Raw genomic sequence first — 27,528 nt, forward strand, 5'->3', positions numbered from 1 at the left:
TACCATCGACTGTGGAACCATGTATTGTAAATCATCGACAATATATATGTAACAATATAGCGTTTGGACATTGTCCGCTAATTTGTACAGATTCTACGCGGGTTTTAGCCTTTCTTTTTGATTTGATTTTAATTTTAATTTGAAATTTGACTACAACAAAAAAATGTTATGTATGCTGAATTTGAAAATTCCAATTTAATTTTTACATATTTACAATTGAAAGCAATTTATTGTAAATATCTTCTACATATTTAAAATATCTTCTATACATTAAAAAAAAAAAATTATTAAGAAAATTTATTTCACATGCGCATACATACATAAAATCACCGTTTGGTGCATTACAGTACTGCTTCTGGATATCGATTCTGTATTCTAAATGAGAGCGAAAATTACAAAAATGAGCGGATTTACTAGAAAATTTTTAATTTCATTGGTCCAAACCTAGCTTCGCTCATTTTTGTAATTTTCACCCTCATTTGAATTACAAAATCGATATCCAGATTCCGTAAGAATCATCGATATCTCGAATCGCTCGAGTCACTTGATTTTTCATCTCTCGTTGTTATAAGCAAAGTTGAAAAATGTCAAAAGCAAAATCTTTTACGTAAAATATCGAAAAATTAAAGCACCTTATAATGGATAGAAATAATTTGCGCTACGTTCGATGATACGAAAATAATGTCGAACGAGAAACGTACGATCATCGCCGCGAGGCACAACGTATTCATCGTTTCGTCTAGAGCATTCGTTTAGAGCTTGCGAGAATAAGGTAAATTAAAAATAAAGAGTTCTCTTTCAATGATAAATCTAAGAGAAAGATTCTAAGATATCGGAGATCATTATTTCACAGATTCGACTATTTGACGGGAATAAATTTTTTACGATTAACCCTTTATAGACCGATTATCTTGTAAATACGCAAGCGATTATAAAACATATGGGCGCGTTTCTCGAAAACTCGTTATTCTTCTTCGTGGACGACGCGGAGCCGATTCTGCCAATCTTCCGATCCTCCGGGTACGGCGACCCGGGTAGAATCGTGGAGGTGACGGATGTCGGCTGCGACACGGAGACCACCTATCCCATACATCTTACACGCGATGCTTTTCATCGGCGTCGCGGAGGTGCCGAGAGCTACGGAATGACTCGCAGAATCGCCGACTGGCGTAACGAAAGACCGAATGAATTTTCTCATACGATTGCTACGATCCTAAATAATAATAAAGTAAGCAAATATCTCTCGTAATCGAAAAAAGGGAAGGGTCATTGCTTCAAATAGGCATTGCGCGAAATATCAAGACTATATAGTTTCGATATTGTCACATCTTGATAATCAGTCTCGAAGAGACAAGATCAAGATAAGATTTTTAATTAATTATCAAGGCAATACCAGGACTAAGATTGTCAAAATTAATGATCTTGTCAGGATTATTGATTTTTAATAATATTTTTTATATTCTATAAAATATATATATATATATATATATATATATTCGTATGTATGTAAATTAGATGATGAAAAAAAAAATCACTATATTATAGAAACTTAAAAAATTTTATTTAATAAATAAAAACATTTATATTTATTGTCTCGTCTTGAGTCTTGTACAATCTTAGCTTCAAGTATCTTCCGATCGATCGTAGGACAGAAACGGGAATTATATTGGGGATAAAGCGCGGCGAATCGATCGCGATTACAACAACGTGTACGTTGCTGATCTGGATTACGATTCGGAGAATCTCTACGACGACTTTGAGCTACCAAAAGATGATTCCGCTATCGAATACAGAGACAGTTACTACACGCAATTCGTCAATTCGCGAAATATAATCGGACATTCGAATAAAAAGAATCTATCGCGAAATGCACGGTACAATTATTCGAAAGATCCCGAATTTCCATTCGCTCGAAGTAATCGAAGCACGCATCGAAGGGAAGATACTTCTCCCCGACAATGGTTCGCCGAAAGCGACGAGAGGAATTTCCGACAGGAAGATGCCGACATCCGATCAAGACGATCGCCGTCGATTGAGCGAAAGAAACGAACGAAGATTCTTTCGAGAAGAGACGAAAATTTTAAATTTTGCGAGGCGGGTACGTTACTTGAGAACAGCTGGCATTTATAAATTCCAAGTTTAAGAATTCGGAGAAAATAATCTCTATATGTCAATCGATAAATTTTTCATTTCATCGACTCTTTGCAGAATTCGGAAATGTTCGCGTGACAAAGCATCGGGAACGAGATGATTTTTCTAACGCTATTGACTCGAAGGATAATCTCTGGGATTCTGTTTCATTGGAAAAGGATGCAAGTTGCGAGGGATTGACTTTTACAGATTCGACGAAGTTAAAGAATCGCGATGGTTTACGACATCGTAAAACATCGTATAATTTCGTCGATTCGGAAAGTGAAGAAGAGTCCGTGGAAACGCGGCGGATAAATGATCGAGAAAATTTATCACGCAAAATTTCCACCAAAAGGGCGAAATATCAAACTCCGAAGAGTGACGCGGTAAAAGAGAAGCCCAGAATTTTGCCATCGAACACGCTAAACGCGAATTCTCCGCGTATTAAATCGGCGAAGACGCCCATCGATGGGCGAGTCTCCAACATGAATTCCGGGGAGAAAAGTAAGTTGTCGGATAGATTTCTCTTATATCAACTGTCATCATCGAGTAAATTCAACATAGCGCCAACAGATGTTTCTGCAATGGCGATATTCGAATTTGTGCAGTTAGTAGACGTTATTCATACGCGTTTTCTTATAATCGCGGTAAATTAAATATTAAATCTCGCATTAAATATTAAATCTTTGCATTATCTTGAAAAATATATAGTGTGCATATCATAGTGTGTACATGAAAAAAAGCAAATGTGTCTATTAATATTTCTCAAAATGTATGTATATGTCGTAGCCACATTATATAATCCTTCATTTTATAAAACGTCTAGGCATTCGGAAAAAAAAAAATGTGCGGCCACATTCTCGAATCATGGTTGAAAATGAAATATTTTACAATCTGGTTAAGAATTTTAGTCTTTTTATAAAACGCTAACAAGACCCGCCGTGCTTATTGTCAAACGCAACGATTTGTACATTGTTTTGACTTTACTTTGTGTTACATTCGATAAAATAGTCATAATAAATGTCTTCTCTTTATTCTTTTCACGCTTATATTTCTTTTTATTATTTGTTTTCAAACATCATTTTTAAGAATTTTATTTATGTTATTTTTATAAAACTCCTTAATTGTAATAAATATAAATATTCATAAATACAATAAGTAATAAATACAACAAGTGTTCGTACAAGCTTTTTCCCATTTATAATAGAAATAGATATATAATTACTTATTAATATTATAACATATTAATTACCTATTAATTTTCTATAAATGGCTATTCTACAAAGACAGTTCATAAAATGAGTGAAATGAACTAGACGGAATTTAAAACGATGTACAAATCGTTGCGTTTGACGATGTGACGGATCGCTTGTTAGCGTTTTATAAAAAGACTAAAATTCTCAGATTATAAAATATTTAATTTTCAATTTATTATCTCTTATCGCACAGTAGCGATAAATGTTTCACTCCTTTTTTATTCAGTTTCATATAAATTACATTATTCGTGTTCAGATTCGGTAAACGCGAGATCGCATTCGGCGGTCGAAGGAAAGAAGATCGGCGCTAACTGTCAATCTGAGAAAAGAACGGAAACTATGAACGAGACGTTCGCTCAAACGAACGTCGACGATCGTCGGTATCGCGTCGATAAACTTTCCAATGAGACACATGAGCCGGCGACGAGAACGTTTAAGCGCATCGCCGTGTCAAACAGCGACGAACAAATATACGCAACGAACGAAGAAGATGATACGAATCCTCGTTCTAGAAATCCTAGAAATAATAAAATTAATCGGAACAGCGCGCGCGCCTCTGTTTCGAGATCGGCAGCCGAGGAGAAGAACGAGAGGACATTCGCTTTGAGGATGACGGATGCTTCGCCGCGTGCTAAAGTAGAAACGGAGAGGAGCAAGTTCTTCTCTAGATTACCCGTAAGAACGTGGAAACGTCTGAGAACGAAAGAACCTGCCGCGTCGCGTCTTGAGAGCGAACGTACGATTGCGAAGGGAGATGATAATCGAAAGCTTCGAGCAGCGGACATCGCGACTACGAACTCGAACGATCATGAGGAGAAGATAAAAGACGATGAAATGCGCGAGGAGATTCGGGCGATTCATGCAACCGCGGATCGCAGGGATATAAAACGAAGCGATCGTTTCGGAATAAAATTGCTCAATTCCGATAAACCGAGAACAACTTCCTCCAATGTTAAGAATATAAAGGGGCGCAAGGGCTTAAGCGCGACGAAGGGGACGAGCGAATAACAAAAGAAGGGAATGAATATCAAGTTAAGCTACGAGGTATAAAATATTTTCGAATATATAACATATGTATAATGTCTCGATAATATAAAACATACATATATCTTTCCAAGCAATTTGCGTTTGCGCTGAATATTTATTTTTTAATCAATTTTATCGATTCGCTTCGACGTGGGTGTGGACACGTGCGGCAAAAATTGAAAGAAAACATAAAGCAAAAAAATTTTAATCACTACGCAACTCTTTTTCGATCGGTATCGTTCTGCTTCCGTGCTTCGTTCGAATAGAGAGAGAGAAAGAGAGAGAGAGAGAAAACCGATTCAATGGAAAATATGTAACCGCATTGAACGAGACGCGCATAATTGTGACGCGCGCGTAATAGGGCAGCACGCGGTGTGTCAAAAGAAGACCCCCGAATGATACCAATTATGCCATCAACGCACCGCGCGTCCCCCTGTCGACGATTCTGTCACAGCACAGTCACTTGGCCCGCATGTCAACCCCCGCTTGCGTAACCACCCTATAGAGGAGAGCGCCTCGTCGCGTGTATAATGCTGCGTCGCGATTCTCGCTGGGGTCCGCGCGGGGATCTCAGGATCACACAGGAGGGAAAATATGTAATTGTCCGTATTTACCCTTGCACCCGGCGCGTACTCAAACAACAACACGGAACCCCGACACAGATGACCGATGATTTAATCCGGTCGCGGTGAATCGAATAACATTTCGTCGTCTTGCATTTTCTATATTTGTAAAATATCCGTTGTTAAATATTTAACACAGATCTAATATTTTTTTTTTTTTTTCGCGTCAAGAGGAACACGGAACGATGTTATCAGTGCGAAAAGTGCAGGCTCAATTTTTCTATATTTACAATATCGAGCGACGTAATAAATTTCGTCGAAATTATACTACCGGCTTCAACGTCCGCGCCCTTACTTTACTCATTCTCGCGATCTTTAATCATCGGGACGGGATAAGAATGCGAGGAAGGCGTTATAGCAGAGAGAAACCGCGATGCCGAAAAACGGAATACGACGAGGAGCAAGGGCAGAGGGAAGCGCAAAAAGGAAGCGGCGGCGGCGAGCCAAGCCAAGCCGCCCAGCTGAAGGCGGATAATCAAATAACCTGCACGCACCGTATAAATTATCAATCAGGGCGCGATTGTGCAACCCCAACAGAGGGAGCCATCCGTGTCGGTAAGGGTTGTTACACATTGACGTCGGTGAACGCCCGCCGCGGCGGGGAGGGTGACAGAGGGCGGTGGACAGAGGCGGATTGTGCGCGCGACCTCATCGTCGTCGTCGTCGTCGCCATCGTCTCTCTCGCACTCGTCGAGTGACCCAGCAACGGTTATCTTCTCTCCGTGTGCGGGCGTGCGTGAACGCGAGAGCTCACGCCCCACGGTTCCGATCGACGCGTGCAGGCACGAGGGAGAATCGCTCGCGTAAGGTGCGCCGGCTCCAAGTCGCACGTGTTCGCGAGATCCCGCAGATACCCGGGATCGCCAAACCGAAAGCGTCGAGGAGATGAAAATTTGACGCGAGGGAGAGAGAGAGAGCTTGAGATTCCGTATCGCTTTTTTTTTCCAGTTCACGAAGATGGGAATGATATATAGTCGTGTATATTATATATGCCGCAGGTGCGATCTTATCTTTTCAAGCTTTTTATTTCTTTTCTCTGCAAGTTTCAAGGTAATCGCCGTAAGCTCTAAGGGAGGATACGTTTGTTACGTTGACGAGGCGCCTCGGTCACGCGCGACAGGAGCGAGAAACAAGCGTAGCCGAGCCAATTAAGCGTCGAAGGGGATTCACCAACCCGAGTGCCTATGGGATCGTGCGTATCGAAATTAATCGACGCGATAGCTAATTTTCCTCACCGCGATACATCGGGATAATCGTGTACACACGGCTGTTTATCCGTCTCTTTCGAGACGAATTGTTTAATTAATTTTCAATCAATTTTGCTTTCTCATAGAGAAAGCTTTGATTTTATGCCAATGTGTTTCGAATATTCCGAAACATCGTAAAATCATATTTAAAAAGGATATCTGTGTACGTATGTGTGTATGTATTTATTATACAACCTTCAACTTTCGCAATTTTTCAGATATCGGGTTAAATTTTTTTACGTGGATAGAGAATCATTTTAAAGGAGATGATTGGTATTGAATTTGGTGAGAATCGGAGATATAAGGATTGATTTTTTATAAAATCGGTTTCATTATCTGCCTTCTCTCTCACACTCTCAGAAAGGATTTCTGATAACGAGACAAAAAAATATTCTTGACATATTTAATCGTATCGCAACCTTATGCGGTATAAAAATAAAAGAATTTTAAAATTCAATCAATAATTCCTTTTCTTCTCTCTCGAATTAAATAAGATTGTCTTACTATCTTGAGACAAGAGTAACATATACAAATCTAAGCTTATATATTCTTGCATTTAGAATAACTCGATGTTGGATCGCTACAAATTTCCATCTTCATCTTTGTGAGAAAATTAACGGGATAGCACCGAGAGCATTTTATTCTAGATTTAAGAATTTTCCATTTAAGATTAAAATATTCCTTTTTCAATAATAAATATGATCGTCGCTATATCGATCCTATTTTATGATAGCATTAGATCCGGAAGTCTTTTCCGTGGGTGCAAGCTTCCTCTACGAAGAAGCCAAAATTTGAAAAACTCGCTTCCTTTAAGAAGCTTAAGCTTAGCGAGTGAAATAAAACGATGAGGAAATAATGAGCAAGTTTGTAATTTGCACACATTTCATCTTGTTTTTAATTTTGACTACGTTCTCGCCGATCATGCCCGATGCAGAAATATCTTGTCCGCGAAAGTAGGCGGCGATGCCGAGGAATAAATGCCGGGTCGCACGTTCCGCTGTGCCGCGAAGCGGAATGCACCTATTAAGGAACGCAGCCACGCGCCCCGAATAGAGAGAATCCCGGAGGGGAGACTAAATAGTTTTCTATAGCCGCAGGCAGTGCGCGATTGTGCAATCGAGTCGTCGCCGATAACGAGATATACCGTACGGTTCTCACGTTTAGACGTCAATGCGCTCGTCGAGAGCACCGCTATATATCGAGGATTATCCATACGTTGAACGAGATGGGAAGGTCAACTCGAAATGATTCGGTAAACGAGAGAATTGGCGAGATTCAGATCCAGCCTTGTTTATTTATCGCGATCGATCGACGTGGCCGGCAGCTTCCACGATCGCGCGTAAATAGCCGCGGGCCTTTATTTAATAAGTTGTTATAAATTAAAGGGCTACCGCATATTAAAACCACCCTCGGCATATTTATAGCGATTCTTAAGAGAGTATTATATACACCGGGCGTACGGTTGTGTAAATCATCGCTCGCCACGCACACCAACGTCGTACCTCGGGATTTCACATACACACACACATATGTATATATATACATATCCTGCGGACTCTCTTATGAATTTATCTTCGGCGATGAAACGACAAACGGTTTTAATTGCCGCTTCGGGCATTGCGCGCCGATGCGATCTTCCTCCATTGGATACCACCAGATACCGGGATGGCGGGATCCTTCGATCCTGCCATCATCGGTGCCTTGTTATCTTCGCTTCGATTCTGGTCCGACGACGAGAGATAAGCGCGCGCGCGCGCTTCTCTTACTTTCATTATTAGCAATTTATACACGCACAAATATGTATCATCTTTTCGCGCTCGTATATCGAGGTAGTTGAACCCGATCTTAATGCTTCGGGAGAGAAACTTTTTATAACTTAAAGAAATTAAATTTATATACCTACAGCACTAAAGCCGTCTTTAGATATAAATTCATAATTCGCGACAATATTCGAGACAAAATTCTATTTATAATTTTATATGCCGCCCATTTTAATGTCTACACGTGTATCCTTGATATACGTATGTATTTTACTTGTTCGATGTATCTTCTTTAATTACGCGATTCGTAAAATTAATAAATGAAATACTCTATCCCGAATTTTATCGCGAATTATAAATAGATTAAAGGGAGAACATGCTTAATAGATATATAAATTAATAAATAAATAATCAAGCGGAAAAAAGAGAAAAAAAAAATAATTTTTCACAGAATGAAGAAAAACGTCGAATCTTCCCTAGAATCGATCGCGCCCATCGCGCCATTCGCGGCGATAATGATCGGTCGGAATCCAGACAAGGGTAACGTAACGCGCTTAACTGACGAGCGGAAGACGACGGTATCGAGGTAGTTGGATAGTTCGCGGCTAACAGCATTTGACCCCGGGATCCGTGCCTGTTCCCGGGTTTGTCGGAGACGCTCTAACAATGCCTTATGTCGGCGTTTCGCTACTCGTGTCACGCGCGTACGCGAGAGTTCGACGACGGAACGTGTTCCTCAAGTTTCCGCTATAATCCGATTCATCTCTCGGCAATCCCGGTCGAGCCCTCTCTCTCTTTCTCTCTCTCTCGCTCTGCGAGATTCACGAGACTTCATTGTCGATCCTTATAGAAATGGCACGCGGCAGGATTTAGCCGCGTTACCATTGCAAACGATACAAACGATCTAATTTCGCCGACGTAATAAGGGGGAAGTCTCGGGGGGAGGGGGTGGGGGGAAACAACGAGAGAGACAGAACTCCCAATCTGTAAACATTCCTCGCGCTCGACTATATATAGAAATCGCTCCCTTCGATATCGCCGCGAGAGAGAAAATCCTTTCCTTCTCTCTCGCCTCGTATCATTATAATTCCGCTGTTATACTATAATCCCGCGCGACATACGAAAAACTGAACGGGGGAGTGGTGCGACTTAAAGCACGCCGCTCGCCGTAAGTCATTCCGTGGCGTGGAAGCGAGAACGACGGGGAGAGGGAAGTGTCCCCGAAAATCGTGAAACCCACGCGGTAACAACACACAGGGAGTCTCGCGCGAAGAGAGTCTCTCGAGGCGGGTTAATATATTTTATCTACTGACCGCGGCCAACGCACGGGAAGGGATGAGGAAGAGGGTGGAGGAGGAGGAGGAGGGGAGGGGGGGATATATCCTGCCGAGGTGCGGGCTTTTATATTACCGCGTACCGGTATTTATGTGTCGCCGCCTTGCCTAAGCGTTTGATATATGAACTATGAAGGGGGGAAAGAATGATATAGTGGAAGGAGAAGAGGACGCGAGGAGGAGACGGAGGGAGAACACTCGTCTACCTCGCCCGCGATATATGTTCTTTTGACAATGAGAGAAGGAAGCCCGGAATAGGGGAGGGAGAAATAATACATTCGCGAATGCACCGAGATATACCATTGCGAAAATAAAATTACTCTTTTATTACACAATTTGATATCGCGCTACTTTCTCTTATCTGTAAAATTGTAAACCTTTCTCGTCGTTATCGATGAATATTTCAAGAAAATATCCTAAAGTCGTGCCCCGTCTTTCGGCAATAAGCGCGAACATGGAGAAGCATAATTTAAGGGACGCAAGAGAGGAATGAGGCTCCTTGTGAAGCAGGCATCCCGGGGGGTAGGAGAGTGAAACCGAAGAGAGAGAGGGCGGTCGCTTGATTGGGTTAGCACTTAGCACAGTGATTGCCGTTTGTGACTCCTTTGCCATTTCGCTTGCAAGTACCCTCCGAGATTGCGAACCGGAGAGACACCCCCGCTATCATTCCCGTGTTCTTCTTCCTTTTTATCGCTCGCGCGAACTTTGCAAAGTTTTTCTGTCGACTAGACGGACCCGCCTGCGTGTTACGGCGACGTGGAAGCAGCGAGTTTCCCCCACAGAGATCCCCCTCGGAAAATATCTCTCTCGCGACTTTTTTCTGTCTGTTGGAATTACTTACAACTTATACACATAAAAAAAAAATTACGCTCTCTCTCTCTCTCTCTCTCTCGGTCTCTCAGTTTCGTAATCAACTATGCAAACGATCTTTAAGCGCGATAAAAATGCAAGTATCTATAATGGCGCCGGTGGGTTTTTGCTCGTAAAAACGTTTGCCGTGAAATACGCACTTAATAACGGGCAAGAAGCGGCTCGTAGGCATATAACTGGCATCTGTCCCTTGTGTACGCGTTGGCAGAAAACCGGGCGGCTCGTAACTACGTTGTTATACATGTCATTATTATCACTATGGAATGGTGAGGCACGTTGATCGTCTTATGGCCGTTAATGATAATTATAGTCCGTTCGATGAACTTTATATACCGATGCATAAAAACAATAGTGAAAGATTAAAAAAGATGGGAGCCATTGTTTAAACGCTTATCGTCCGATTAGTGAATTTCGATCCTTCGCAGATTTCTTTTTTATGCGAGAAATATATTTACATTTGAATAAAATATGCATGTATGTGTGAAATTCTGTGATTTATCCTCCTTTCACGGATATGAGTCCCTTTCCGTTATCTATTTCCATTATCTGCGTCATCGGAACCATGAACTAATCTATACACACACACACACACACGTAATATACACGGTCTACTCGCACATGTGCATTCGTAGAAGCGCGGCGACTTCGAGAGCCGCAATAAATTACCTATAAATCAAAAAGGGAGAAAAAGGATAAGAGCATCAGAGAGCGAGATGCGGCAGCCGCGGCGCGAGTTACGGTTTCGCGTTAAATATGAAATACTGCGAACCCGGCCCTATACAGTATATTATATGCATATACGCATACGATATTAAGTAGCTGCTTAACATATTTTAATTGCCAGATTAAAATTTAAAATCGTCGCGGGCCATGTCCGCACTCGCTTAATAGCTAATATAAAGCTGCCTCTTTTCTGTTCAATCTAGATATCTAATAGAATTCAAAATCTCTGAAACGTAAAAGTTTACGAGAGATAAAAGAATAAGTTGATACAAATTTAGTTATATAACGAATATTAAAAAAAAAAACACACATCCGCTTCTATTTTATAATATTTTTTTATACGGAAAAAAATCTCAAAGTTATTCGCGATCTCACGATTTCCAGAGTATATAAAAAACAGTGCAATCAGTAATCGAGTATAGAGACTATCCGGTCCACTGGTACTGGTGAAAAATGAAAAGAGAAAAAAAACAAGGCATCGAAATGATTTTCCCATGTGCGGACACGAGCGGAATGATTAATGCGTGTGAATAACAATAAACGATATTTCCGTCGATATTTACGGCTGTCTCGTTCCCGGTCGGCGTAGGAGCCTCGAAAATCGTAACGAGTTTCAAAGGAAGGATCTCTCCAGCCGAAGGCGGACGTTTCTTCTACATGAAGACCGCTGGCCCATTAAAAAGGCCTTATTAATATTGTAATTCCCTTTTAATACGCGTAAATCTAAGATCAAGACAAGGCCACCTCGGAGACTGTTTTATGCGTGGCTGTTTTAAATTTTATAGATCTGTCTGAATGCGCCGAGATAAGATGCTCTTGCACGCGCGCTAACGTTATAGTTGAAACGATATATAATACATATATATGGCTCTGTCTCATAAATAAATAATGCTGACGAACGAATCGAGCTAAATAGATCGATCTAGGATTGTCGTTTTTGCGGATCGATTCGTGTATTTTTTACGAGATATACGTGTAAGAGATATAGCGGATCACACACCCGCAGAAAAGATTTCCGGATCTAATGCTATTATTCTTCAATCTATCATAAAATAGGATCGATATAGCGACGATCATATTTATTATTGAAAAAGGAATATTTTAATCTTAAATGGAAAATTCTTAAATCTAGAATAAAATCCTCTTGGTGTTATCCCGTTAATTTTCTCACAAAGATGAAGATGGAAATTTGTAGCGATCCAACATCGAGTTATTCTAAATGCAAGAATATATAAGCTTAGATTTGTATATGTTACTCTTGTCTCAAGATAGTAAGACAATCTTATTTAATTCGAGAGAGAAGAAAAGGAATTATTGATTGAATTTTAAAATTCTTTTATTTTTATACCGCATAAGGTTGCGATACGATTAAATATGTCAAGAATATTTTTCGTCTCGTTGTCAGAAATCCTTTCTGAGAGTGTGCATCGACGAATCGCGTCGTTTTATGCGACAAGACTCGAAATGATACACGCGAAAAAATTTAATCGAAACGCGCTCTATTCGCGTATTGGACAATGAATAATTTTTGAGAAGGATATATCTCGTATAGAAGGAGAAATGCCCCCGATCAAAATGGATACGCACGAGCCGGTCATTAAGTAGGCACTAATTATCGTCGTCGGAAATACAATAATAACGTATCGGGTCCGAAAGTGAATCGAAACTACCGATCATGCTCCCAAATAGTGACCACACCGCGGTCAGCTTTCGTTCGTAAGACATGCGCGCGTGTAAGCAAACGACGCATTCACACCCGCATACATGTATATATATTTATATATATATATATATATATATATATATATATATATATACGCATATATACACGAGGCCTTTCCGATTGCCGTTGATGGTCCGGTCCTCGCGTAAAGGAGATAAATCGACCGTGCCATTCAAAGTCGCGGCAAAGCCCGGGGCCCCTCGACGCGCATCGAGCCGTCGAACATCGAGAGAAAGAGACAGAGAGGGAAAGAGATGGATAGATTCCCGTTCGCGTCTCTACACGCGGCGTATCGTTTTCGATGATGTATCCAAGAAGAGACCGAATCGCGCGCATACCTTTATTATTATCGGTAACACAAAGGATCGGGGAAAGGGCCCCGGCGTTGAGAGAGCGCCGTCGCCGCTGCGAAGTCGGATACTCCGATGGCGCTGGTATGACGAGGTAAATTATTTATTCACCGGCGACTGCACGGGTGAATAATGGTGGTTGCCCGCCTTCGGCGCGAATGGCACCGAGAGAGGCGCGTTATTGATCACCGAAATATCAAGAGTAGGCGTATCCATCATCCGTGGTCCATCGATGGACCGCGCGCGGCTCGGCGTCGAAACGTTACATACGAGCGTGTTATATTCTCGCGCGTACGAGTTAACCGCGAATACGAACGAGAATATGTTCGCGAGAATGCGCATCTATATATATATATATATATATATGTATATGTACCGACAATAAAATCGATTTTTCACACGAGGCATATTTATCACGCGGCGGCGATAATGGGGGTGCTCGCGCGGTCAGATACGGGATAAATATTTTGAAGTAAATAATCGTTAGCTCTATGGTATGGGAGTGTCGAGGAGAGGCATTAATAACACGCGGTCGGTGCCTGTCTTACAGTGTATTACGTGATTCGTCCGAAACCGAAGAGCCTCCGCGAGCCCTGTGCGAATCGCTCTTCGCGAGCGCGCGAATCCGCTCCTCTAGTATCGTTTGACGGTGCGCACGAATTTTCGATCGCACGAGTGCTCGTCGACTCGATGACGCGATCACTCGACGTGTCCTTTGCAAAATTGCCGGCGTCGATTCGACGAACAATGAACGGAGAGCGCTCACTTCAGGATCCCTTTTGCGAGAGGACCTACTTCTTGAGAATCAGCGGGATACTAATTGCGGCTTGATCGCGAGTAAATGAAGACTTAACGCGCGAAGAAGATCATAATTGCCGCGTTTTCACTTCTCCTTCTAAAAAGAGAGAGAGAGAGAGAGAGAGAAATGTGTATTTAGAAAATTAATAACGTCATGCACTCTCAGAAAGGATTTCTGACAACGAGACGAAAAATATTCTTGACATATTTAATCGTATCGCAACCTTATGCGGTATAAAAATAAAAGAATTTTAAAATTCAATCAATAATTCCTTTTCTTCTCTCTCGAATTAAACAAGATTGTCTTACTATCTTGAGACAAGAGTAACATATACAAATCTAAGCTTATATATTCTTGCATTTAGAATAACTCGATGTTGGATCGCTACAAATTTCCATCTTCATATTTGTGAGAAAATTAACGGGATAGCACCAAGAGCATTTTATTCTAGATTTAAGAATTTTTCATTTAAGATTAAAATATTCCTCTTTCAATAATAAATATGATCGTCGCTATATCGATCCTATTTTACGATAGATTGAAGAGTAATAGCATTAGATCGGGAAATCTTTTCTGTGGGTGCACTCGCACATCGCTGACACGCGGAGTCGGATATCTCGCGTGTAATACGATTTAAGAGACACTTCCTGAGGTAACTGTCCAAATACACACGAGCTCGTTAAACTGCCGCGATCCGTGACGGGATCAATGGACGAGATTGCAATGGAGTAAGATTAATTATCGCTGAAAATTGTCTTCTCGACCCGATCGGCTGTCGACGCCGATCACTCGAAACGCCGTTTCGTCCGAGCGAGAGAAAAAAAAGAAAGAAAAAATAAGAGAGAGAGAGAGAGAGAGAAAGAAAGAGATAAGCGGCCGTTCCCGTGCAACGATGTCCGTGACAAATCTGCGACGATTAATCTCGGTTGAATACCTTTCCGTGTATAGTATACGCTCCAGCCAGCACGAGTCGGCTCCGGTCGCGTTTATTGCCCGGACCGCGGTAGACAGTGACCGTTTACAAGGTGTAACTATGTACGGCCAGGTGGTCGATCGTCGACGTAGCCCCGAAACGAAAATCTTCCGTCGGCAATTGACCCCCAGCTGAGAATTCCCCGGACTTCTTATTTTTATTTCTCACCTCCTACGGCGTTACCTCTTCATCCTCGCTCTCGCCTCTTTCGCGAGTTTACCGGCCTGAAACGAGCTTCGTGCCTCCGGTCTATGGGTCCCTCGCCCCGATAATTACGTGATCGATACGTTAAATGCCCCGTGGGCCGATTATGTAAATAAACAGACGCGCGTACCTAATTGGGTTACGCGGGCGCGAAAGGCAAGCAAACGGGATAGAGCAAACAGGCGAGAATAATGCGAATTTCTTACAAATAGGCATTGAATAGACAGAGAAATGTTTGCTATGAGATTATCGATGATAATCGATAACAGTGACAATATATAGGGATGAGTAAAACAAGCGGATATTTTACATTGTTATTTCTTCTAACGTATCGTAAGACATGTCATTTAATGAAGAGTTAAATAATATTATATATACTAGAATTAAATATATAAATTAATCATTTATCCAAATAATGTTACAAAGAGGAGCGTTCGATCTATCACGCGCGCCACACTGCAGTTGGCCTAAAAGAGAGAACGAGAGCGAAAACATCCGAGTTTAATCCACTAATCTACCTACAACACACAGACGTTAGCCGACATTAAAGAGGATCGGGGGATAAGCGCGCGCGCGCGCGCCTTCGTAAGGGCGCGAGAGGGGTATATCCGCCGCGCGAACCTCGGGGGACCCCGCTTCGGATTCTTATTTCCTCATAAATAATTTTAATGACGCGCCGCGGCAGTTCAGGTATAAGGCCCAGGACCTATATGCAGATCCCCGTATCCGTAGGCAGACTCGTATTTGTTATTTATTACGTTCGCGTCGGGGGCCCCGCGCGCGCGCGCGCGCGGGAGTGCGCACGCGGGAGTGCCCGCCGACCATTCTTCATATCAACGTTCTTTCGGAAATACGATGCCTCTGCCCCGTGTCCGGTGTAATTTGCGCCCGCGGTTTGTAGATTTTACACACCCCGTTCGCGATAACGCCGTTTCGTCAATGGACCTTTACAACGCACGTTTGTCTCACTTGGCGCAGGATTGACTTTGACACCGCGATAAGACAACTGTCGAAAGATCATATACCTATAATAATCCATTAAACTTTAGTTCATCCTCGTCGTCGGTATCACACGAGATTCTACATCAAGGAGACGAGAAAATATTTGACGCGTGTGCGGATTAACAACGTATCGCGTGTACGCGCAAATCAGCTGACGCATAAACGTAATATATATGTATGTATTGGTTTTTTCGTAAACTAACATGCGCATCCAGTATAAAGTAAAACTATCCCAAACCCCATCTTCCTCTCCCTCCCTCCCCCTCTCTATCTCTCTCTCCCTCTCCCCCCTCTCCCTTTCTCTCGTCCTTTAACGCGAGACTTCGAAAGAGAGAGAGAGATAGCTCTCTCTTTGGCGGATCGAGATCGCGGCCAATCAGCGCGGCGCGCCGCCGCGTTTCCTATTACACATCCGCGGGGATGATTCGACGTCAAGTGGGGACAGGACGCGCGTGCGAATTGTTACTGCGTGGCAGCGCCACCTTCGCGTCCTCGCGCACTCTCTCCTCTCTCATCCCCGCGATGATGGACCGTAACGTGCTTGGACGAATCGCAGCTTCGGAGAACCGTACCCGCCCATCACGCGTCCGTTCCGCCCATTCGGCAGACCCGGGTTAGGTTATATGTGTGTGTGTCACACGGGTGAGCTCTGTGCGCGTCGCACGGATGAGTCTGTGTGGCGCAGCATCCCGGCCGGGAGTTACGTTATTGTAGCCGAGGATAGCGCGGATACAAACTCTTTCTCTACCGTACCGCGGTGTCATGGTGCGCCTCACGCGCGTCGCTGTCGTTTCCTCGCATGGCGAATCTTAATTAACGAATCGCCGGCGGTGTTGGCGGCGATCGGTCGTTACATCTCTCAGTTACATCTTGGCGTACCCCTTGGCGCGTCGCGGTCGCGTCGTGACGCCGTCGTGCGATGTCGCGAGATCGACGGCAACCGTGAACTCCGATATCGAGAGCCGACAATCTGCCGCAAACAGTGCTATCCAGGGGTCTGCGGAAACTTATCCTCTCGAAGGAAGAATTATGAAGGTACGTGTACGAAAATGTAAAACTTGTATAAAAATCTCAATGTGCGGTTAAGAAGGTAGAGATATTCGCAAAAAATTATACGGATTTCAACTCGATACATTTCCAAAATATTTAATATACAGTCAGACCGATATATCGCAACGAGAAAGAAAGTATGACGACACGATTCGAGGATACATTTATAAGTTGCTTGTAAAATAATGTGTTTATAAATGTATGAAGTTAAATTTTTTTTAAATAAATTTTGATAAATATTCTCTATAATATTTCACACAATCGCACACGGAGTTACAATTTAATGTAAAGTACAGTTTAAGCATTAAATTTAAAACTGAACTTAAATACAATTAAAAAAAAAAAAAAAAAAAAAACTGTAACGTATTATTATTTCACGACGAAGAAAAACAGAGGCGAACCCCAAGAACGTTGCAATTTAAGCTTTAATAATTGCGATGAACAATCTGTCAAATGATTAGACAATCCATATGTCATATTTGCGCGATACTTTTTCAAGCCATCGTAAACGTAATTATTCCTTATTTGAATTGATCCTTGATTCAAAACGCTGAAACTTAAGTAAAGGAATAAATAAATAACAATAAACCGAGGAGTCTACGTAACGGAAGCTATACATAGTTAAGGTGCGAATAAATAAAGCGGTAAGGCTTTGGGTAAAATGTTGTATTAAACCTATGGATAAACGGCATCTTGATTTCTGACGGGGATCGGAGATTCTTGTTACATTTACATTCCCTATTGTACATAACACTAACTCGCGACGTACACACCGGATGAATTACGCATCCGGCTGGTAGGTAGAGGCGTGTGTAAAGCATGCCTACGCGCGAGCAAAATCGTAAATTCGCGTAACATCGCGTCGAGGAGACGGTCGACGTCGTCCCACGCCGGGAAGAAGGGCGCGTGAATTGTTGAGCGAAAGGACGATCTTTCACAGGATAGCGCGTGTGGTCCGGTAAAGTTGTCGGAGTAAAGCGCGCAAAATGCCGCATCAGCCTGATCCGGAGTTATATGTCATACAACTCCGTTTTATTTTTTTTTTTCACGCGTCTCTCTTTCTCTTCCTCATCTGTGCTGCGACTCGACGCGAGCGGAGCAACGAGATGAATAAGGGTAGACGAAGCGAGATGCGGTGGAATGGGGGGGGGGGGGAGATGGGAGGGAAAAACGCGAGACGCGAATCGCGAGACACGCCTCGCTCAGAGTGAATTTATCGCTTAGCTAGAGTATATAATTCAGCATAATGAATATTTCTCACTTCACACATAGGTTTCTTTCTATCGCGTATTATTATTATTATTATTATTTTTTTTTTTTTTTACATAATTCAAACATTTTTAGTAAAATTAAACTTTACGAATCATTGTCGAATCCTTGAAATGTGCGCGATATGTGATGAGCGGCGATAAATGGCCGATATTGTTTGTACTTTCTGACAGAGCGAGGTTCGCGGATAACGTGTGATAATCCGAGCGTGACACGAAAACGCACATGGCGTTTCACATCGCGATCACGGATAATTTGTAGATAAACTTAAACATTCGTAGATTACTAAAAGATATTTGTACCGAGAAATTTTATATATAATTCGAATTTCTTTTCATCGCTATCGTCTATTATTTTTAATAAACCGACGTGAAAAGATTCTGAATTATATCTTCGGCTTCTTATCCGTAGAATTGGAGCGCCGAGGCTACTATTATATATAGATATATATATATGTATACACGTACTAAGATCGGGGGTGTTGCGTGTACGCACGGGCGTGAGCAACCGTCACGCAAGACACTGACGAAAGGCGCTCGCGCACGCGTGGGCAGCGCGAACCATTCAACGTAGAGCGGGCGCGAGCCCGCCATTGTCACGGTTCGTTCCATGTCCCTCGGCCCTTGGCTACTCGTCGGCTTCGGGAGGCATCCGCGCGGGTAATAAGCGGTCCGAACTAATCGTGAAACGAATCTCTTCTTTCCCCGGCCGTATGTCGCAGCACAATGCCGGAACAGACGGCGACTGACAAGACCGAGACGACGACGATGATGGTGGCGGCGGTGGTGGTGGTGATGGTGGTGGTGGTGGTGGTGGTGGCGGTGGCGACAATGTGGCGTGCGAAACGAGAAATCGGATGACGATTTAAATGGATTTCGAGTGGACCCATCCCATGTCTCGTCGAATGGATCGGTGGATCGTCTATTGTACCTGCGAGCGCAAGGATCCGTTTCCACGACGGAGCGTCCCTTTTCTACGAAGGCGTGAAGAAGAGGCTCGTGCCCTTCCCGCCTCGTCACGACCCGACGCCGCGCCGGCCGTTTCGGGAAAGCCGTACTCGAGGTACACAAAAACCCCCCCGAACATTATTTTCGATCGCTCTCGCCCGCTCTACTCGAAGATATACCCAAATGTAGGGGGGGGCCACTTTGTCAACTTGTCACCTGGGTTCCGTAGATGCGAAAGAAACGAGCAAGAGCCACCTTCCCATCCCCCTTTCGGGATAGATGGACATCGGGTCCCGTTCTTTCTCACACCGGGATGTCTCCTTCGCGCACGGCGTTTCGTTTTCTTCTCGTCTTTAACGTCGCTCTAATCGATGGCGGATAAATGGATCGAGTTTTATTTCGCGCGAAAACAAAAAGATGGAGAAAGCTGCAAAAGGTTGGCACATTTGACAGAGAAGAAAAAAACTCAATTCTCAAGAGTTCGAACAACAATCGAACACAATATTCGATAGCGAATTTGATAGAGAAGTACGCGGTGTTAACACATCTCGAATATTTCACATCTATAACTCTCGCACTGTTGCGCAAGCGCCTCTCTCTCTCTCTCTCTCTAATAAATTCCTCTAACAAGAGTCCATGTGTGTACAGCCAAATTCTATTAGATAATAACGTCATTTCTCGTATCCGGGCAATCTACTTGAAAGTGTTCGTTTCTAATTAACGCTCGTGTTCATTAGCGACTGAAAAGGAATTTGCGTTCCGTGCGCCGAGATTGCGAGGAAACTCCCTGGGACATGTAATTCCGAATTCATCGGATACGCACTCGACGATCAGTTTACAACGTCCTGAAATATCTCGAGTTTATGTAATTTTAAAGATTATAGTTCGATCGCGCAGATCTTTCTGTATTTTTCGAATCTATATTCACTCTAAAATAATATAATTCTTTATCGCCAATTATATTATTCATAAATTTTAAGATAATTGTCATAACGAATTTGTGACGACGATAAACGTAAAACAGAAACTCCAACAATTTTAAGAAATAGAAAAAGAGAGTATATATATATCACGCGATATCGTCGCGTCGGTTGATTTCGATTTTACCGTGTTAAATCGTATTATGATTATTATATAGACGAATGCATACCTAGGAGAATAGTCTCGCTAGAAAAAGAAATATCGGTTTCAATGGACACAACGTGTCCTGGACTGAAATTGACACGGAGTCGCAAGGGCCGATGAAGGCGGAAAGCCTGTACTGGGACCCCTATAGGCCCCCCCGCCGACAGGCTTTCAGCTTTGAAAGTCATACCCATGGTAGTGTCTATCGGTTGAGAAAGGGACCGAAACCGAAACCGAAACCACTCGAGAGCTATAAGAATGGGGCCTCATGGCCATTCTAAACAGAGGCGTGTACGAGGACTCGATACAAGTATATGAAATATAAGTTTACCACGGGTTCTCTCCCGGGTCGAAAAGGTACTCGAGACGCCTTCTTCCAATAAGAGTCAATAATATCGTAAAAGCAGGATTACTAGAATAGGTAAATCTTTAAATCCGATTATGAGAGGTCTCTAGGAATTGCTTATTAGGTAGCCACGCATGCCAATGCGAAAATTATATCTGCCACTTTAAAAAGATATTCTTGTACGGTCACAGAATTATTAGAATGATTAAGAAATTACATAATACGTGTGTACGTATGTATGTATATATATATATTGAGGCTCTTATATGTCTAATGATGACATATGTAAATACGTTCGCCCAAACAGAAAATTGTGTGTGAATCATCGTTGCTATCGCCATTAACTTATATAGCAATAAATCTGCGCGCAAAAGTTACCTACGAAATGAGACAACTTTAAGTAACGCGTCTCTCTCGAGTCTCTATTGAAAAATTTTTAATTTGACGCGAATTTGAAATCTCGAGCTCACGCATTTTTCGCGTCGCTGCAAATCTATCCGCGCGAGCTCTTTCATATTCGAAGGCACGTACATTAGACAGAAAAGGCCTAATCCCGCGGTTTACGATTGTCACCTATGACTCTCGGTTCGCAAATGTACTCGTATACGCACAAGCTTGCGTATACGACTTCTCATTGGGATTGATATACATATGGCGAGAACCGCGCCGTTTTACACGCATCAATATAAATTGCACGCATATCGTATTTCTCCGGTCTTTCACTTATCTTGTCATATTTTTAGACGGAAAGCAGCAGGTTCATCGGAGACTTGCAACGCTATTACAATAAATGAATTCAATTATAGTGCAATTGGATTTATATAAATATGGTCTCGTATCGAGCGAGAGATAACGATTCCTACATTTATTCAATCTCCTCTTTTATCACATCGCTGTGCTCATTGATATCTCACGCGGCCTCGCGCGCTTCCGCGATTTACTGGATACAGAGTATGTACGGTTCCAGTTTGCGAAGTCGCCCGGTAAACGATCCGGTAAGCAGCTGGTCAAGCGCAAAGGCACCCCACCGCGCGATTCGAATCCTCCCCATAGACATAGACGGATACGCTCGCGTCCCGTTCCTTTTCAATATTACGGTGACACGCGTGTCCCGTGTCTCTCACCCAAGTGCTGGTACGCGCGTAGCGCGTGTAAATGCGTGTTCTCGCCTCGGCACCTCTCACGATCGCACATATATACGTATCTATATATATATATATACACGAACCCTGCGAGCGCGTCCATAACACCCCACAACATTCCCCCAAATAAGGGTTCCACGGAGGCCGGGTAACGCCGATGGGACGCATAATGGCCGTCCGAGCAACCAGTCTCTCGGTCATTATGTTACCGGTCTTGTTACGGGTAAACCCCGGGTGTGTGTTAACGTCGGTTTCGCTCGCAGCCCCTCGGCGTCATCGGCGAAATGACTCTCGAACGAGGGAGGCGTGTCTCGGTAAATCTGTTTTCGTACCTCGCATTCTTTCGACATTCTCGAAAACTATGCGGGCGATAAAATGAATTAATCTATACACAATACATTTACCGCTTGTTTCATTCTCGAAGAAAAATTGTCTCCCTTATTATCCTCCTTGCGTGAATTATTTTAAAAGAAAATTCTAAAAGAAATGTCAAAGTGATTCTCTGGATCTCGTTGTTTTGCTGTTGTGTACGCAGACGGAAGTCGAAGACACGAGCGGCGACGGAGCGTGCGACGGCGGCGGCATCGGCGGGTCCAATCTCGCCTGTCCCGAGGGCACCAGCGGCCTGGTCGTCGGTCCGGAAACGTCACCCGGTGTAATGGAGTGCGGTGGATGCGGCGAGCGCGTACGAGAGCGGACCGTCCTGTGCGTGGGCGGACGTACGTGGCACTCCGGGTGCCTGAGGTGTTGCGCCTGTGCCAGGCCGTTGCACGATCAGCACTCTTGCTTCCTGAGAGGCATGCGGCTCTACTGCAGGCACGACTATGCCCTGTAAGTCCATTATCGATTGACACTTTCGCTTGAAATAATATTACTCGTATACATTTTTTCTTATCGCGTGACGATTACATACGGAGTTCGATATCAGTTTCATATATATATATAGTGTTAATGGAAGAGGGGAAAGAGACGGAGAGAGAATAGCTGCTTCTTTTTGTTAGCATTGCTGCGAATGAATGAGTGGGATATTTTCGTTGCGCGCGATGCGCATCGATAGCGATGTAAGAGACGTACACGTCGTGGAGATCAAAGTAGACGGAACCCGCGGTGACTCGTCGATTGTACGGAAGGCTTCGGGCGAAGTCTGCCCGAATGTGTTTATCCAACTGTCAATCAGTTACTTCAGTCACCTGGGTATTGCACCAACCGAACCTCACATCAGACGTCGCGATATCCGATCTTTACGCGCCGCATCTGGCGATAGCGTATATACGTCTGAAGAGAATCTTTAAGCTTGAAGTATACCAAAATTCATACATATTATATATCGCATTTTTATTCTCGGCGAAGGTATTCCTGCGCAATTGTATTGTATAAGCGGGAAAGCAAGTCATCCATCGAGATCAATATACATTTTTCCATCATCGCAGAATCAAATTAGATGTACCGTCGTTAATTATCTAAGAACGATTCTCTAATATATGTTTTTTTTTTTTTTTTTTTTTTTTTTTTTTTTTTTTTTTTTAAGTCGGGTTAACCCCTGGGACACGCAGACTCTCCTGGAACAGTGTACGCGGGAGGTCTCCGAAGAAATCTGCCGCGTAATTTTTTTCGACTCGTGCTTTCTGCCTGGTAATGCTGCCATACGATGACCCGGTCGTCGGCAAGATTCCCGAACACGACTCGTAGACCTCATCCTGTCTCCTCTCGCGCACGGTGTAATGGACGCGGAGCGTAAAAAGACCGGGGGAAAAAGATAAGCGAAATTTACGGAGCAAAGTATCGCGTGTAAAGATTTCACATAAGATCGCCCCCCGTGTCGTTCCTTGTCTCGCATCGACACGTAGCCCTCTTTGTGGGCTACTTCGAGAACCGGCGTGATCATAATCGCGGACGAGTCACTCGAAATTCAAATCCTTCTCTAGCTTCCGTGGGCGTGGGCGTGACGCGGAATCACCTTTAGCGCCAGAACAAGGAATTAGCCGCCTTTCTTAAAGGACAATAGGATATTAAAACGCGCGTATCGCGCCGTCAGAAATTCAATCTCGCCGGGCAAGTGTCGCGTGAGTATAAAATTCCTCTACTTCGCTTCTCTTCTTCGTTTTTAAATTTTTGCGTTTATATAAGGAAAGGTAGATACGAGAGATCGAGAGAATGTCTCACGATATAGACATCTTCTTTGAGACAAGAGGGAGAAAATATTAAGTAAATAAAATTATACTCTGTAAAGTGATGCGATTTATCCCAAATTCATTCCTCGCTAGACACGTTTTTCGGCCACGTTCCCGCAGCAGGATACGGCGTAGCGACCACCGAGGTAGTCGCGTGGCGATACGTAAGATATTCAAAGCCCGCGATGTATGCCGGAGGAGCGTTCGCAAACACCGAGAGAGACCGAGGGTATCGGATCGGATGCACTTTCCGTGTTCATGAATATGATAATGGGCTAATGGGACGTCTAGTCGTTGTTTAATTATCGGTCGCGACACTCTCATTCGGCGACACGGGTGACCGTACGGCGCGGATCCGCGACGAGGAGGAACAAGCGTCCTCTCGCTCGGGCTTGCTGCTCATCCTACGATCCTTCGCGCAGCTTCTCGTAGGTGCGAGCCTCGTTGGAGCCATTCATCTGTGCGTGCGTACGGTGCGTGCGTGTAATGCCCGTGTTCGTAGCCGTGGTACACGGCTACTGTTTACAGCGGTCGCTCTCGAATAAACGCGTATATTGTTACAATCGATCTCTCTTTCCACTGTTGAAAATTTTACACGCGAGATCGATACTCTTTATTAGGGATCGTAACTCGAGGAGCTGGCTCCGCTACATGGAATATCGATACTATCAACATGAGGGGATATTGTATAATTTTCTAGTCGCGCGCGCGAACCGGGGTTAATTAAAACGCAAGGGTCTCGAATTTTACGTGGCGTGCCAGCCATGTACAGATATTAACCGATGGAAAGCACAGAGAGTCCTACAGGTATATCCCAAGGAACGATATTTCGCGCGCGCGCGCGCGCATCTTTCCTGAAGCTCGTAAAAGGGCGGGAAGGAAAGGGGGAGGGGGAGAGGAAGGGCCGCGAAATAAACGGCCGCGAAACACGCGCCACAGCGGAGACCATTTGCTTCTCGACACGAATATCTCTTTTCTAGTCTCTTTTCTTCCTCTTCCCTTTTTCCATCTTTCCATCCATCTCTCTTTTTCTCTCTGGTTATCTTCGCTTCGACCTTGGCTGCATCTTCTTTTCTCCGCGTCCGCGAGTTATATATTCTATTCACTTATCGTTACGCTTCGTACTCGTTGATCGAGTCGACTATATTGGCTGCCACTATAACGTAGGATGAAATAAATATTAAAGAAACATCACGATACGCACTCACGCTTACAGATGATATCTCCGAAGTTTATATACTTAATAGGCGAGAGTTGCGTTTCTCGTATTTGTAGAGCTTTCGGCGCAAAGTGCGCAAAATGCGGACGCAGCGTGGGCGCCGGGGATTGGGTGAGAAGGGCCAGAGAAAGGGTTTATCATCTGGCCTGTTTCGCGTGCGACGCTTGCTCGCGTCAGCTGTCGACCGGCGAGCAGTTTGCTCTCGTGGACGCCCGATTGCTTTGCAAGGCGCACTATCTCGACGTCGTCGAAGGCAACAATACGTCCTCCGATGGTGAGAATGTCGCACGAACGTGCCGTTATATACGTCCGAGTTTTTTCCCCTTAACCGATTTCGAGCCTATAAACTCAATCCTTTGAAATCGCATATGATAATGTGAAATTTTATAAAAACAGCAAATTTTACGTTTCTCCCGCGAGCAAAAATAATTTCTTAAAATAATCGCGATTAATTGCAATTTATATCAATATTATTTAATGAACAAATATCGTTTATACATGATCCTCTATTGTGCGAGTTGTACGAGATTCCGATCGTGATGCCGGATCGTGTGCGGATAAGGAGAGGAGAGATACGGCTAATCGGTACTTTCGCAGAAGGCGGTGACTCCGAGAGTGGCCACAAGGGCGGTAACAAGGCGAAGAGAGTCAGGACGACTTTTACCGAGGAGCAGCTCTCCGTCCTACAAGCGAATTTTCAATTGGACAGCAATCCCGACGGTCAGGACCTCGAAAGGATAGCGCACGTAACCGGGCTCAGCAAGAGGGTGACCCAAGTGTGGTTCCAAAATTCGAGAGCGAGGCAGAAGAAGCACCTTCACACGGGCAAGATGAAAGGACAGCACGGTAAGCTATACCGCGTACTAAACACGTTTCTTCTAATCTCTTCCCCTCCTATCCGCCCTCTCGTAAAAAATGTCGTAGTCACGCCTGCGTTTAACCATAATAATTGTAATTATAACGAGTGCGTCGAAGATAGGAATCTTTACAGTGCATCAGTCGCCACCAAACTCCACCGCGTCGCCCAACGATTTCAGTCGTCGCATCAACTTACATCTAACATACTCGTTTCAACATCAGCAACAGCATCAGCAGCAACAACAGCCGCAGCTTAGTCCGGCCACGTGTAAAAGTCCCACGGGTTCCATTTATCATAATCACGGTAAGATATCTCTTTCGCAACGTTAATACAAAGTATTGAGAGAAGCTTCGCGTCTCAGGACTGTCGTCGTGAATAATCGATTAGGGATTCTTAATTACGTAATTCACGAGCGATTTCGTTGATATTCTGTCCTCAGGATCAGAACAATCGATGGACGAGCTCTCGCAAGATTCGATGCTGCTGTCCATGCCGAACGAGGTTTAATGACACCGGCGATTCGACATAGTATATGTAAATATTAAACACGTATCGATCTAAAAGTGTCAGAGATAAAGAGATACAGATCTCGCGGAGAAGCATCTCAGCTCAAGTCCCGATATCCCGTTTCGCTTATCCTCGTCAAGGTGCAAGTTTTTATCGTCGCGCTGTCTTCGATGACGCGCGCTTTTGAGTTATACTCGCATATGTCTCTCGATGTTGATATTGTTCGCACGAAAAAATCGACGGATATAAATGGAAATGTGCGTGTGTGCATCTGAATATGTGTGCTTGTACGCGGGTATGGTGTATGTGTGTGTGTGTGCGCGCGCGCTCGCGCGTATAATTTCATCCTATATTTTATGAATCGATCTCTCTGTTTACCTCCTTGGTTGTGTTTGATAATTTTGTACTTGATCTTACCTTTTCCTTCATTCTTGGTTTTTTCCGACTCTTTCTTCTCGCATCGGTGCCTGATGATGCAATTAGGAAGCTTCGATCGCTTCCATGGACGATAAAACGAACGTAGGCGTAAAAGAGAGACGGATACGCGTCATCGAAGGCGCATTCGCGTATCCTGTAGCAATGCTTGAAATGAAAGTATCTTTCGTAGCATCTCGATAGTCATCTAAAAAGAACATTTAATATGTATGTACCGTGATGTAAATATTGTAAACTAAACTAAATATATATAAATATATACGATTGCACACGTTGAACAAAAAGAAAAGGAGCTCTTTGTCACCCGATCATCTTCCTCTAAATATTTTCCATGCCCGACGTGTTCTTTTTTTTTTTTTTAAATTATTTAATTAAATTTTAATAATCTGTCTAATTATCTGTCAAAGATCTGTAAAATTTAAAAAGGCGGAGAAGAAT

The 27,528-nt window shown here is 43.5% G+C and overlaps 2 protein-coding genes across 4 annotated transcripts; both read left to right on the top strand.

Moving 5' to 3' along the window:
• Positions 1 to 297: 297 nt before the first annotated feature.
• On the top strand, positions 298 to 4,394 carry LOC138939259 (uncharacterized). The gene is made up of 4 exons (XM_070306902.1): positions 298 to 1,245; positions 1,653 to 2,098; positions 2,209 to 2,634; positions 3,643 to 4,394. The coding sequence occupies exons 1-4, from the start codon at positions 941 to 943 to the stop codon at positions 4,392 to 4,394; spliced, it is 1,929 nt and encodes a 642-aa protein (XP_070163003.1). The 5' UTR covers positions 298 to 940.
• Positions 4,395 to 16,758: 12,364 nt separating this feature from the next.
• Awh (LIM/homeobox protein arrowhead) lies at positions 16,759 to 27,300 on the top strand. Of its 3 annotated transcripts, none has more exons than XM_070307053.1 (6): positions 16,759 to 17,055; positions 22,435 to 22,730; positions 25,346 to 25,563; positions 25,887 to 26,135; positions 26,269 to 26,451; positions 26,588 to 27,300. In XM_070307053.1, exons 1-6 carry the CDS (start codon positions 17,050 to 17,052, stop codon positions 26,653 to 26,655), a joined length of 1,020 nt encoding a protein of 339 aa, XP_070163154.1. In that variant the 5' UTR covers positions 16,759 to 17,049; the 3' UTR covers positions 26,656 to 27,300. The 3 variants fall into 3 exon arrangements, with proteins under 3 accessions (XP_070163154.1, XP_070163156.1, XP_070163155.1); XM_070307055.1 differs by having other exon boundaries at positions 26,281 to 26,451; XM_070307054.1 differs by having other exon boundaries at positions 25,890 to 26,135.
• Positions 27,301 to 27,528: the final 228 nt, after the last annotated feature.

Source organism: Polyergus mexicanus, unplaced genomic scaffold (assembly GCF_030449975.1).
Source record: "Polyergus mexicanus isolate NDT 795.1 unplaced genomic scaffold, iyPolMexi1.0 SCAF_14, whole genome shotgun sequence".
In the NCBI taxonomy this organism is placed as follows: domain Eukaryota; kingdom Metazoa; phylum Arthropoda; class Insecta; order Hymenoptera; family Formicidae; genus Polyergus; species Polyergus mexicanus.